The 14,897-nt window shown below is 46.1% G+C and overlaps 1 protein-coding gene and 1 pseudogene across 1 annotated transcript; both read left to right on the top strand.

The window, feature by feature from the left end:
- Positions 1-2,959: 2,959 nt before the first annotated feature.
- On the top strand, positions 2,960-4,229 carry LOC136465237 (glucan endo-1,3-beta-glucosidase, acidic isoform-like; annotated as a pseudogene).
- A 2,672-nt stretch (positions 4,230-6,901) lies between these two features.
- LOC136462873 (protein CYPRO4-like) lies at positions 6,902-10,506 on the top strand. Its single transcript, XM_066461910.1, has 2 exons — positions 6,902-8,725; positions 9,982-10,506. Exons 1-2 carry the CDS (start codon positions 7,058-7,060, stop codon positions 10,261-10,263), a joined length of 1,950 nt encoding a protein of 649 aa, XP_066318007.1. The 5' UTR covers positions 6,902-7,057; the 3' UTR covers positions 10,264-10,506.
- The last annotated feature ends 4,391 nt before the right edge of the window (positions 10,507-14,897 follow it).

The following is a 14,897-nucleotide window of genomic DNA, read 5'->3' on the forward strand; positions in this document are numbered from 1 at the left end:
TGGTTGTCGTTGATTATTTACATCTATGCATTTGCATCAATGCATATCATATAGGTACGATGATAGAGCAACGGATCAATTGAAGGATGATTGAGAATCCGAAGATGGTGTAATGATATTCTCTCCAGGAGATGATGCAATGGGCTTTCTATTCAGATGATGGTGAATGATCTGACGATGCAGATACTAACTTTTTAATATATATCTTACCCAGGCAAGCCCCGATGCATAACCAATACTCTTCTGCACTTTAAATTATACTTGTGCATTAAGTTTTAAGGAGTTGAATGAAACCCACTTGCATATATATATATCTTTATCCTATGAGTCTTACTAGTATGACAAGATCATGTAGATTGCTATGCTATAGGACTCCGGTAGAAGTCGAGTGATGGTTGTCACTCGCGAGAGATAGGAAATATATTATTGGATTATTATCACTTGGAAAATATAAATGGTGGAAAGGAAAAATGGTGATCGGGTAGGGATATGGTTTGGGTATTGGTGGGTGTAAGAGGTTGTGTCGCCATGGACGCGGGGCATGGCTTGGTTACACTGTTTTCCCTATCTATGTCGGTTAAGGACCGGTCGTTGCATAAGCCATCGAGGCAAGTCACAGACTTATTATCCTGAGCACATCCTGCTTGTGCCTTGGGTACAAGCGGGGCATGTGTTTTTGGGGTACCTAGCTGGGGGCATTGATTTGTGAATCGCCGGTCAATCTGATACGACTTGTTTCGTGCCTAGCACCATAGTACGAATTGAAGATGAAAGATGGAAGATGGAAAAAGGAAATCTGATTGCTTACCACCTGCTTGAAAGTAGCACAGGTGCTTACATAGAATGGTTAGATAATGAACCAATGCGACTATTAATAAAAATCAAATATAAGGACACACACTTAGTAATGCTTCCTACAAATGCAATAAACCCACAAGCCAGATAGCCTTGCATATCCTTGGAGTCTTTTCTTTCCTCCTATTGGGTAAGTCTTGCTGAGTACAATTGAGTACTCAGGGTTTTATTCCCCCTGTTGCTGGTGACAGGTGGAGACTAGAGCTGACCTTTGTATGTGGATTCCTCCTGGTGGACTCAGAGAGGATTCCTTTACACTACGATCATAGTCTTTATTTATAACTCTCACTAAATGTTTTTATAAATAAAAGTTTTATAATCTGTTGTCATAGTTTACATATCCATGATTCATCATGTCATGCTTAGATAATCATTTCCGTTGTAATTCTGATCACATGTTTATATTCCACTGTTCAATTAAATTATTCATAACTCTAATAATATGATTACATTCCATTGTTATAATAATAAATATTATACTCTGATGTTGTATTAAAAGTGATGTAAGAAATGGTTAAGAATGATGTAAGCTTTATTCTCTCATTTGTGATCCAGATGGAAAAATGTGGATTTTTAGGTTCTCCACTGGGGTGTGCCCGACGGAACCGAGTAATTTGGTGTTCTCCTTCGAGTGCTTAGTGTCTAATGGAAGACAAGCACTCCTGGGAGGCATTAGATTAGGTGGTTCTGCCACACCTACCATAAAACATTCTCGCGAGGGGTGATGGCTCCCCCTACTAGAGTCAGAGTCAGAAATCGACTCTGAATCTCCCACGAGAAGGTAATGGAAAGACTCCACAACATAATCAGCCATTCCCACAAATTCGTCGTCCATGGGAGGTGGGTACATGAGCTATACCATGAGGTGACCAACAGTCCTCGCAGTATTGCGCAGACCAAACGGGAACGCTGTCGGGGCGTCCCGGCTAAAATATTTTAGGGAGAGCAGCTCCCCTCTGGCAAGCTGCATCATGATGTTGGTGAAGAAGAAGGTGAGGCAGCGCACATCCTCCCATGATGGTCGGGGGACTAGGACGACATCGAGCTGGCACTCTAGCCTCCCGTAGTCGAAGCCGAGGAGCTGGTCGCTCCTAGGGACATGGGCCTCCGGTGCGCGCAGCTGCAGCTTCTCAAGGGCTTCGACGGTTGCGTCGAGGCCGGTGGAGCAAGGAAGATGGATGGGGGTAGGAGCCCGCACCACCTCTCCCTCCACGATGACGATGAAGTCTAGGCTCCCAAAGTGCACGTGCGTGCCCGGGACCCAGCTAACGTCGTGGCTAGCCATCCGTGGCCTATTGTGGACGACGAGACGCGCAAAAGGCCCCTATCTAGCGCGCCAACTGTCGGTGATTCGAATCACCAGCTAGTAAATTTCTAGTTTACGCATCTGACCCGGATAGCTATGCTTGAAGGACACAAGGATTTATACTGGTTTGAGCGAAACGTCCCTATGTCCAATCTGCTACTGCTCGTGTTACCGACACTTGATTTATAGTAGGGGTTATAAACAGGAGAGAGAGGGAGAAGGTCCCAAGTCTCTAGTAAAAAGAGTGAGTTTGGTTGAGCTCTCTCTCTACTATCGAGCGCCTAAGCCTTCAGCCGCTCAGATGTGTTAGATGTGTGGGAATGCCCCACCGTGGGGCGCCCTGCTTCCCCTTTTATTGATGAAGGGGAAGATGCAGGTTACATCAGAGAGAGAGACAAGGAGAGGAAGGCTTCTAGGATTGCAACGTCTTCCATCTCCTTTACGCGGGTCCCATCGGCCCTATAGATAATGACGGGGATGGCTCCACGTCGTGGCCCTATTCGTCACTGGCGTCATACGCGGGCGTCGTCAGCTGGTCATGGCACACCATCTAGTCCCAGCGGACGGTATGGGTCACTGACGCCTCCGCTAGAGGTTGTACGGGGACTAGGTAGCACAGCCTCGGCACGCCCAATGCTGTTGGCAACATGCGTCCTCAAGCGTGGCCCATAGTGGTCGCGGGTCACATCTAGACACGCCAGCACTCCTTCTGGCGTCAGAAGTTTGACCCTAGACTCGTACTTTTAGACCCGTAGTGGTTGGAGATGGTACGAACCTCCGTCGGGCGAGGCGAAGCGCATGCCCAAGGGGTTGAGCGAGGCGAAGCCTGCACCCTCAGGGTCGAGCGAGGCGGAGCCTGTGCTCTTGGGATTGGGTGAGGCGGAGTCCGCGCCCTTGGGGTCGGACGTGACGGCGCTCTCGCCGGAGTGGTCGGGCGAGACGGAGCCCGTGCCCTTAGGGTCGGGTGACCCGGATCCCAGTCCTTGAGGTTGGGCGAGACGGAGCCCGTGCCCTCAGGGCCAGGCGAGACCAAGATACGCTTTTGACCATCCGAGGGAGTTAGCGTTCGCGGCCATTAGCTTCCTTATTCCAAGTATCCCTGATACTGATACCCGATAGTTAGTATTCATAAAAAAATTAAAAAATACAATATTACATCAGAAATAACAGTGAAGTGATGATTTACCGTACTGTGGATTAAAATATTTAAGAAGTGTTAAAAGTTTGTCACTGTGTTAGGGGGGCAGGGCCCCCCTGCTAGCCCCCTTAGTTCTGCCACTGACCGTGGGTGTCCCCAACATAGACGTCGCCGCCTTCTCTCTTCGCACCCCTCGATGGCCGCCGCCGCTTGGTCCAAAGCTACATCCTAGCCTTCCTGGTGGTCCAGTTCCGCTACATTGCTGTCGGGAACGAGGTGGTCGGGGAGGACACGGAAAGCATCCTGTCCGCCATGCACAACCTCGACAGAGCGCTCTCCGCAGACGGCGTCATCAAGGTGTCCACGGCGGTGCAGATGGGCATGCTCGGTAGCAACTTCCCGCCCTCTACGGGCAGCTTCTCAAAGGGCTTCATGGCACACGTCGCGTAGTACCTATAGAGCACCGGCGTGCCAACGTGTGTACCCTTACTACTCCTACATGAGCAACGAGAGAGACATTGACATCAACTACATGCTCCTTGTCATGTCCCTAGGCATGGTGGTGCACAACATCGACAAATGGTTACAACTACCACAACATGTTTGATGCGATGGTCGACAACTTCTACTCGGCGCTGGAGAACGCCGGAGCCAGGAACGTCACCATCGTCGTGTCGGAGAGCGGGTGGCCATCGGCCAGGAGCAATGCGGCCAACGCGAGCAACTCGCAAACCTACAGCTAGAACCTGATCAACCACGTCGGACAGGAGCACATGGCATGCCAAAGCGCCCTGGGGCATAGAGGCCTACATATTTGCCATGTTCAACGTGGACCAGAAGCTTACGAGACGCAACGACACTTTGGGTTGTTATTGTTCAACAAGAACAGATCGCTCGTACACCTCATCGATTTCGTCAATCAATCCATAAAGGACCAATCTCGTTTGGTGTTGCACAAAATGCTATGCGTCGTCTTGCCCATGTAGTGATTGATTACTATTGATTTGTTGTGCACTTTGTGGAAATTTCTGCAAAGGGAGGTTTCTTTCTGCATCTCCCTTCCAAATTCAAAGAAGGGAATTTCCTACATGTTAAACTTGCAGTGTTTCTTACAACAGTGGTAATCTTCTCACTTTAAGTGGCTATAAGAATTCTAATAGATATTAGTTGACCAAAGTAAGGAAAAAAGGTCAACAGTGTCATATATGTTTTTCAGAAAAGGAGCGAGTATTATGCATGGGGACAACAATATTGTATCCATTTCCCACAAAAGAAAATCAACACCAAAAGAGCTTATAGTCCAGATGTACTCCCTCCGCCTCCAAAATAAGTGCACATCTCATATTTTAGAAGTGGATCAAAATACGAGATGCGTATGTGTATTTATTTTGAGATGGAAGGAGTACTTAAAAAATATTGGAACCTCCGATTATAGCCAGTCTAACCATTTGATTATAGTCCCTTGCGAGCGATTGTAGGGCAGGTCATTGGCGAGGAACTCGTACTAGATCCGCCAATGCCACCGCTCAATTTGTCATAGGTGCTCCTCTTCCTCCCTCTCTTCTGTCACATACACATAGGGGGCTTTGCCGTGCCACAACTGTGCGGTGGCAAGCTCGCTACCCCAATTCACTGTTAGGAATGTTATTCTACCATAACCAACGACCGCCAAATAGGGGAGAAGGATATATCCCCTTCATCTGAGAGAGAGCTGAGTTTGAGTAATCACCTAAAAAATAAGTGTTGGGGATCTGTTGACGCTAATTAGGGTTACACACAAGTAAGGGCTAGCACACCTAAGGCCGCACACATCTTAGCATGCATGGAGAGGGGTCCAAACAGCGAGGTTGATTAGCAAGTTGGTCGGGCGATGTAGACGCCTGTTCTTCACTTGAAAAGCTCATGAGTCGCGAACACCTCCTAAGAAGACTCGTCAGGGAGAAGCACAATGATGTTGCTCTAGGATTGGTAAGGCCACCTAGAAACGCCAAGGAATCCTATCGAGAGAGGCGCGGGAGAACATAATGTTTGGAAGAGCTAAGTTAGGGAAAATAATAGTAGATTGATTTTTGACTAATTGAACCTTAACTGTTTGTGATCCTCTTATCAGTAGGCAACATTCCAAGTCGTGATCTACATGTTTACTATGAGAGATTGAAGGAGTTTGGATCGAGTTCGGAATGAATTTGACCCAAATAGACAAAATCGACCTGGGCCGGTTTGTAAAGGGCCACACGAGAAGGCTAGACAAACTGTCCGGTTTGGAAAACTGGCTTGGGCTTGTTTTGTCTGTAAATTTGATTCCTAAGACTGTCTCCGACAAAGAACCCATATGGACACCCAAATCCAAAATGAGTAGCCAGAGATCCAAAATCAGTCTCCAACAGAGTACCTATACGGGAGCCCTATTTTGGGTTGCCTGAGAGGCACAACCCAAATATGAGCATCCTCTCTCTTGAAAACTCATTTGCAGAAAGAATTCTCTTTTAGGTCTTGTTGTTAGAGAAGATGCCGAATAGATATTGAACCTTTTGTCTGTAGCGCTACCAAATGACGAATATGTCTTTTATTTTAGGTGTTGCTGTTGGAGATAGCCTAAGGCCCTGTTTAGTTTCCAAAAATTTTTGCATCATATAGTAAAAGAGCATGTTTGGACACATACATGGAGTACTAAATGTAGACGAAAAAAAACTAATTGCACAGTTCTCGACAAAATCGCGAGACGAATCTTTTAAAACTAATTAGGCCATGAAAAGCCTTAAATACTACAGTAACCCACATGTGCTAATGCCCGATTAATTAGTATTATTAGATTCGTCTCGCAGTTTCCTGATGGGTTCTGTAATTTTTTTTATTAGTATCCAAAAACCTTTCCCAATATCCTTCCGACACATCCGATGTGACACCCAAAAATTTTCAACTCCCCAACTAAACACACCAACCTCCTCTCTTTTTTTCCCTGTTGACTGTGAGGTCAGATCATGAACATTGGAACAGTTGGTGCGAGTGAGAGCGAAGGTGCTACTGCTACGAATCTTCAGTTTGAAATTTTTGAATCTGTGCAGCGCAAAGGCCGTTTGGTCTTTCAATTGCGTCCTATTCTATTCGTTTCCCAGATCTCCTCTCCCCCAACTAAACACACCAACCTCCTCTCTTTTTTTCCCTGTTGACTGTGAGGTCAGATCATGAACATTGGAACAGTTGGTGCGAGTGAGAGCGAAGGTGCTACTGCTACGAATCTTCAGCCCTTGTTTAGTTGCTACCCAATTTCCAAAAAGTTACTACAGTACCTATCACATCGAATGTTTGCGGCCCATGCATGGAGCATTAAATGTAGATGAAAAGAAAAACTAATTGCATAGTTTGGTGGGAAATTGCGAGACGAACGTTTTAAGCCTAATTAGTCAATGTTTGGACACTATTTGCCAAATAAAAACGAAGGTGCTACAGTAAACCCAAAATCCAAATTTCGCGAACTAAACGAGGCCTCAGTTTGAAATTTTTGAATCTGTGCAGCGCAAAGGCCGTTTGGTCTTTCAATTGCGTCCTATTCTATTCGTTTCCCAGATCTCCTCTCCCCCACTTGCGGGTTCGCAGTTGAAGCGCAAAACGGCCGAGGGCCAAAGCCATGTCCCCCCATCTCTCGCATCACCGTCGCCCCCAAATTTCAAATTCCCGCACGCTCCTCCTCCGCTCCCCCAATCTCACCTAGTCACCTCCTCGCCGAAACCCTATCAGCCGCCGCCGCCTCCGCCGCCATGGGGGGCTCGCACAGCCGCGAGGACCTCGACCTATCCGACTCCGACTCCGAGGACGCCGAGTCCCGGGCCTCCGACAACTCCGACTACGGCACGCCTACCCGGGCCTCCGCCTCCTCCAAGTTGGCCAGCGGCGGAGGGGCGGCGGCCACCCCCACCTCCATCGACGCCATCGACCGCCACCTCCGCCAGCTCCACCTCAAGTACAACGAGCCCATCTCCCCGAACCCTAGCCCCGGGCCCACCCCCACCCCCAGCGCCAACCCCACCGCGCTCAACGCCGTCAAGCTCTACCTCCACATCGGCGGCTCCTCCTCCGCCGCCAAGTGGATCATCTCCGACCGCCTCGCCGCCGCCTCCTTCGTGCGCACCGGCGACGACGAGGACGACGACGCGCCCGCCCGCGGGCCGTGGTGCCTCGTCGTGGGCTCGAAGATCCGGGCCAGGGTCGGGCCCGAGCTGCAGCTCAAGACCTTCCCCGCGCAGCGCCGCGTGGATTTCGTCGCCGACGGCGTATGGGCCCTCAAGTTCCTCCACGCCAACGGCTTCGGCGACTTCTGCGCGAAGTACCACAGCTGTATGTTTGAGAACAGCTACGGCGTCGCAGCGACGGAGGAGGGCCGCGCCAAGGTGTTCGGGAAGGACTTCGCGGCGTGGGCGTGCCCGGAGGACGGCGACGAGTCCATATGGGAGGACGCCACGGACGGCTTCTCTCCGGGTCCCAAGGGCAGCCCGATTCCTCCGCAGACACCAGTACTGAAGTCTGTGTTGGAGGATCTGCATGAGTTTGAGGAGCCCGTTGAGGAAGGGAGTGGAATCAAGAGTCTTGCGCTTGGCGCACTGGATAACAGTTTCCTCGTTGGAGACAAAGGGATTGAGGTTGTGAGGAATTTCGAGCATGGGATACACGGTAAGGGCATGTCGGTGAAGTTTTCTGGAGGGAGCACAAACTTCTCGACACCGAAAAAGGCTCTTCTTATGCGGGCTGAGACTAACATGCTCCTGATGAGCCCAGCCACTGATGGAAAGCCACACGCCAAGGGGGTGCATCAATTTGATATTGAGACTGGGAAAGTGGTTTCAGAATGGAAGTTTGAGAAAGATGGAGCAGACATTAATATGAGGGATATCACGAACGATAGCAAAGGGGCTCAGCTAGATCCATCCGAGTCCACCTTCTTGGGACTGGATGACAACCGGTTGTGCCGGTGGGATATGAGAGACCGGAGGGGCATTGTGCAGAACTTGGCAAGTGCAACTGAATCGCCAGTATTGCAATGGACACAGGGGCATCAGTTTTCCCGGGGCACAAACTTTCAGTGCTTTGCTTCAACTGGTGACGGTTCGATTGTTGTTGGATCATTAGATGGGAAGATCCGCTTGTATTCTAAGAGCTCTATGAGGATGGCAAAAACAGCCTTTCCTGGGTTGGGTTCACCCATTACCCATGTCGACGTGACATATGATGGGAAGTGGATTCTAGGGACAACAGACACATACCTGATTCTTATATGCACCATCTTCATTGACAAAGATGGAAAGGAGAAGAATGGATTCAGTGGGAGAATGGGCAACCGAATTGCTGCTCCGAGGCTGCTGAAGCTCAACCCACTGGACTCTCATCTAGCAGGGGCAAACAACAGGTTCAGGGAGGGCAGATTCTCTTGGGTGAGTATATATTGCCACTTTTTAGTATGGAATTTTGTTCAGATTTACCACTGTACACCATACAGAAGATTATGCACTTCATCTGTAGCATTTTGGCATTCTGTGTGATAAAAACTGACAGCATTGGTTAAGCTGCTATATTTAGTGATCTCCAATTATCAATTTATATGGTCAGTTGCTTCATCATGTAGTATAGATCATGTAGAAGTGGTTCAATTGTATATTGGTGGCAGATCATGTTATGTGGCTTTTGCTTATAATGTTTGGGCTTTTCCCCCTGTTTAATTTCATTACATCCTTAATTTTTAATACATGTCTTCTGCCGTTTCACAGTTGTGTGCCACTGGTTTGTTAATGTTAAACATTGATTACTCTAGGATGCCTTGACCGATGTATGTCAGTTGCTTCTAAGGGGTGTTTCCTTTTATAGTCCTACAAACGCTTACTAATTTTCACTTGTTATGAAAATTGAGTATGCTAGAAAAATAGTGTGATGTTGTATAATACCGTTAAAGACATTCAGTTCACTTTTGATTTTAGTATCATTTAGATCACCATTATCAAACTAGTAGAGTCATGTATCTACTACGTACAAGTTTATCTACCTTTTCATTGATGTTGTTTCTAAAAAATCTTGTTTCTTGATGGAGTTTAATGCTGAGCACCTAGGATCCACGATCCAGATTTGATGCTGATAACCTGCGCATGCATGTGATGCACGTATTGTTAAGAAAGCACCTATGCTTGTACCATTTGGATGCGGTTCAGTGGTGCATGTTGTTTGAGCTGTTTTGAAACTATTAATGTGCCGTGAACTTTAATATTTATGGTTCTAAGATAAACTAGAAAGTTTATGCTAATGAAAATAGCTGTATCTAGTACATCTTGAATCAGCTGGAGTGATGCACATATTGTTAAGAAACCACCTTCTATGCTTCCTTGTACCATTTGGATGCAGTTCAGTGGTGCATGTTGTTTGACCTGTTTTGAACTTAGAAAATTTATGGTGTAAATGTTAACATGTATTCGTGATATGCTGTGAATGTTAATATTTATGGTTCTAAGATAAACTAGAAAATTTATGCTAATGAAATATTGCTGTATCTAGTACATCTTGAATCAGCTGCAGTGATCTCTGTCTCTGCCTGCAGGGACTACAATCAAATGGTTAATAAAAACCCATTACTCACTAGCATGAGCGGACATGTGCATTCGCTGGCATTTGAGACCTCATCTATTATCTGATGATTACGCAGGTGACAGAAAATGGGAAGCAGGAGCGGCATCTCGTGGCCACTGTGGGAAAGTACAGCGTGGTGTGGAACTTCCTGCAGGTGAAGAACAGCCACCACGAGTGCTACCAGTACCAGGAGGGGCTTAAGAGCTGCTATTGCTACAAGGTGATCCCCAAGGACGAGTCAATTGTGGCCAGCCGCTTTATGCATGACAGGTATTTGGTCAGCGACTCCCCAGAGGCTCCACTGGTGGTGGCCACGCCCATGAAGGTCACCTCCTTCAGTATATCAAGCAGGCACTAGCTCCGTGCTGCTGCTGGTCCTCTCCATCATTGCTGGGGTCGGTTGATTGCTTCTTATGTGGGGTGTAACTCACACTAACAGATGAAATCTGTTTTCGTTTTCTTTTCTTGGTAGACTTTTAGCGGTTAAGCTTAGTGACTACCTCGTCATGGTTTGTTGGAAGACCGAAATCTATGTTCGTTGACCAAAACTTTGTGCTTGTTTTTTATATATTGTGGCTCTCTTCGTGCTGGTAGTCACGTTCTGTTGATTCATTCCAAAATCCATCGTTGTTTATGAACCCAGCTAGGAAAAGAAATCTATCTAGAATTGATGTAAGGGCACCTTCAATCGTAACTTCTGAGCTAGTTCTAAGCATAATATTTCATGTTTTAATAGAAGCGCAGTATTTTATATTTTATAATAGAAGAGAGAAAATATCTCTTAATCAAGAGTTAGTCTTATGCATAGTTATTCATACTATGAGTTATGTACTAAAAACTAGATAACTTCTTCAATAGTATTTAGAGCCATCAAGTATCTCCTAAGGGTGATGGTGCCCTGAGCGTCGATCCTCATTGGGTTCAGCAGGAACGGAAAGGTAAGCAATTGGACGATGGAAGTGAATTCGCAGTCTCGTAGTTTTGGCACCTTTTGTACGAAAATCACATTCAGATTGCTACCGCTGTACTAACAACGCCAGAAACCTGCAAGTAACCGCGAAAAGCAAATTATGAACGATGCCGCACCACAAAGGAATCGAGAAGATATGGTAGCCATTCAATTTTGTCACCCGCTAATTCACGGAAGCCTATTCGGCATCAGGTACAGAAGAGTTCCAGGTCTACCACACGTCCTCAATCAAAAGAAAAAGATAAGAGAGTTCTCCTTAACAACATAAGTCCTAAACGGATTGCTTTACTGATATCAGGGCTGAAAATGGTGCTGCCTCCAAGGTAGTGACGCCATTGTCCACTCCTTCCGCCCGCAGCCTGCATCAGAGACAACAAAACAACGTTAGAAATGATCAAGCTGTTTCAAACAGAACAGGAGATGTTCATTAAAGCAAGGTCATGGACGAGAAATTTGGGGCTGCGAGTTTCAGCTGATAATGGTGTCAATCAGGTCACAGAACAAACACATCCATTTTTCATGGGAAAATTGTAAACCAAGATCGTGATTACATTGTACATAAGTAACCCAGCATCGTTTTATCACATTTGTTGGGAGTAGGAAATAGAAGAAACCATCAAACTCCAGATACACAGAGCATTGGTGGATTGAACACAAAAACTGGTCATCTCAGTAATCCATAAAATCCCGCATTTAGGAAATACAGAATGCAAAGTCATTCAGGGGACATTATGCAAAACTACTACTGTACCATATTGAATATCCAATCCCCATTGTGCCAACCACACATAGGAGCATCCAAACCTTGGCTTACAATGGAAGGTTACAGATCTCAGTTGTTAAAGGCTTGAAATTCATATTCCATATTCAGATCAAGTACTGTTTGCAAATATATCTGAAAATTATGCAGGAAGCCCAAACACAAAGCACTTCACATATTTCATTGTTTATCTCTATCATCAGAAGTTCATATTCTGCTTAATCAAACCCGGATGATCTAAAAGAAACCCAGACTTGCCATAGGCCCTGTTCGCTTATGCTGAAATGTTACGAGAGGAAAACACTGTTTGTTCGCTGAAAAGTACTGTTGAAGTAGCTAACAAATGGGCTACTCTGTGTTTTTGTTTTTCAATACGGATAGCAACAAAAACATAGTGTAAAAAGCATAAACAGGCTAAGCATAGTACCAATCAAGCAGATCTACACTGCGTGACTAGATGTCAATTGAATTATCACACAGCAACAGTGAATAAGAAATGTCCACAGGCATGGTTCTACATGCAAAGAAATGCTGTCCGAACATATTAACAACTGCCTTCTCTCAATTTTTGTTTTTTTTAAAAAACACTGTATCTACCACGGTTAAATGATGCCCTATAGACGCATGAATTCAATGATGTCACCATAGTTCTTAAGGCGTCGCCTAGGCGTCGCCTAGGCGTCCAGGCGACCCCCAAGCGCCTTGCAAAATGCTCGCCTAGGCGTCTAAGGCGGGCGCCTAGGCGTCTGGGCGGTGGCACATTGTCATGCCTCGCCTTTACGCCTTAAGAACTATGGATGTCACAGTTTTAAGGGAACACCCGGTAAAAAAATGATAACTCGCTTCCAAACCAAGCTACTAGTAGAGTCTAAAAAATATCATCCATTATAGTAGTATTCAGTCCGTTCCAAATTATAAGACGTTTTGGCTTTTCTAGTTTCATTACTTTTGCTACATACTTAGATATACCCTATGTCTAGGTGCATAGTAAAAGCAATGTATCTATAAAAGCTAAAACATCTTATAATTTGGAACGGAGGGAGTATATGAGAATCCTTGAGGATATTAGATCTCACAACCACTACTAATAGTCACTGTACCATTAACGACAACAGCTAAACATCTACGCTGAATTCCCACCCAGCTAATCTCCAATCACCTAATCGAAATTCCCACAGTCCCACACAAACTAATCTCGGCAAAACAATTCACACAACAAGATGTAACAGTAACGAATTGTCCTAAGCATGTGGCTCGATCCAAGAGATCTACCGAATTGCACACATCCAGTGGAAACCAGGCCAGGGGGGATAGACGTGGCTGGAAAGTATACCTGAGGGGAACGGATCAGCCGGAGCTGACGATGATGTTGTTGATGGGGATGAAGATGAGCTTGACGAAGAAGCCGACGAATCCCATGACGACGAAGCCAATCGCAGTCCGCGCGGCGACCTTGGTGAACTCTGTGCGAATCGAATCGAATCGAAGCCGCGGCCCGTCAGATTCGGTCCGATCTCGGAGCCAGCAACATACGGGGGCATGGGGATCTGGGGTTTAGCAGTTACCCTTGCGGTCGGGCTTGTGGCAGCGCTTGACGAGGCGGATGCTGTCCTTGGCGAACTCCCGGAGCGGGTCGACCACCGAGTCAACGGCGTCCATGGCGGCGGCGCGGGGGGGTGGGGGCGCTCTTCGCTTGCTTTGAGACGACGACGCGGTGGTGGCTTTGCGCGTGCTTTTGCCTTCACGAGGCGGAGGCGTCCCTCACTTTATGCAAGCCTGGACGTGTCGGAATTCGGTTTCCGCGTCACACTTCGCGACAACGGCCCATTTGCAGCTGTAGGAGGCCCAAGCCACTGCGATAAATTAAGCCCAATGAACGAAAGCTCGCCCTGGAGTGCTGAAATTTGGCAGCCCAAGGTTCGTTTTCTTTCCGAAGTTTACTAGAAAAAACTGGCGCGGCCTTTGGCGCACCTTACTTCTTCAGCGTGCCAGTGGATTATTACCTGGGGATGGAGGGTGAAGGAATTCATCATGATTTTACCAACTGAACCGATATGAATATTCTGTTTCATCAATTTAGCTGATTAATCACTAATTGTGAAATGGATTCTGGCAACTATTTGAAAGATGAAAGGGTAGAGAGAAAAGATTCAATTCGTCGTGTCAATCTCTAGTATGTATGTTCTACAATTTACTTAGATTTTTACTACATTTGGACCATCGAAATGAAACCAGCACGTGAAGAACTACGACTATCTAGCTTGTTTCACACTTCACTTATGTACGAGCGACGATCGAGTCGCATTCCTCAACGTCGCGGGCCGGTTATGTTTCATGGAGGCTGCAGCACGTGAAGAACACATCAGCAGCAGCTTTCAGCAGGCTTGAGCTCACCGGTGCACGGTGCACCGCCTAGCTACTTCGCTGGTTATGTCGGTTATGTTCATCCGCGGGGGCAGCGCTAGCCAATGTGGTCCTCGGGAGCAAGTACGTACGGCGCAATCACTTGTGCAGTTGCGCTCGAGCCGTCTCGGCAAGGGACCGAGGACACGATGTTTTTTTTTTTTTGACTCAAGAAACGCCTGAGAAAGTAGTAGAGAGTATTCCTGGAGACACCGAGACCTAGCATGCTCGTGAAGCCTGAGCTGTATCCTGGACTATGACGGCTCTAGTTTCACCGTGCTAGCTAGGGATCGAGCGGTCCCATGCTTTCTTGGTGACGTGGCCCAATGAAATGTTAGAGCTTGGCTCTGATTTCGTTATATAGAGATAGAGATTTGCTCTTTATCTTCTTTTTCTAGTCCTTTAGATTAGTTTGTTGTTTATTTAAATTAAGTATAAAAAATATTATTCATAATATTATGCGTCTAATATCTAGAAGACTGCATTCAATATTTTTTTTCAAAAAACTATTTCAACAATACATTTGGAAAAAAAAACTTGTTCTACGTTCGATGAAAAAAATGTCAAACACACACTACAAAATTGTTCAAAAATATTATTTGAATTTGAAACCTTGTAATTAGTTTAATATACTTATGCAAACCTAATGCTCCCTCCCTAAAATCGTAAGTCATTTTAGCTTTTTAAGGTGCATAGCTTATGCTATATCTAAATATGTAGTAAAAATTGTTCTCTCCATTCCAAATTGCAAGGCGTTTTGATTTTTTTAGATATATTACTTTTTATCGTGTATCTTGAACTATGTATATGAAATGTTATGTATCTAGAAAAGTTAAAACGTCTAACAATTTGAAAAGAT

Source organism: Miscanthus floridulus, chromosome 7 (genome assembly GCF_019320115.1).
Source record: "Miscanthus floridulus cultivar M001 chromosome 7, ASM1932011v1, whole genome shotgun sequence".
Classification (NCBI taxonomy): Eukaryota; Viridiplantae; Streptophyta; class Magnoliopsida; order Poales; family Poaceae; genus Miscanthus; species Miscanthus floridulus.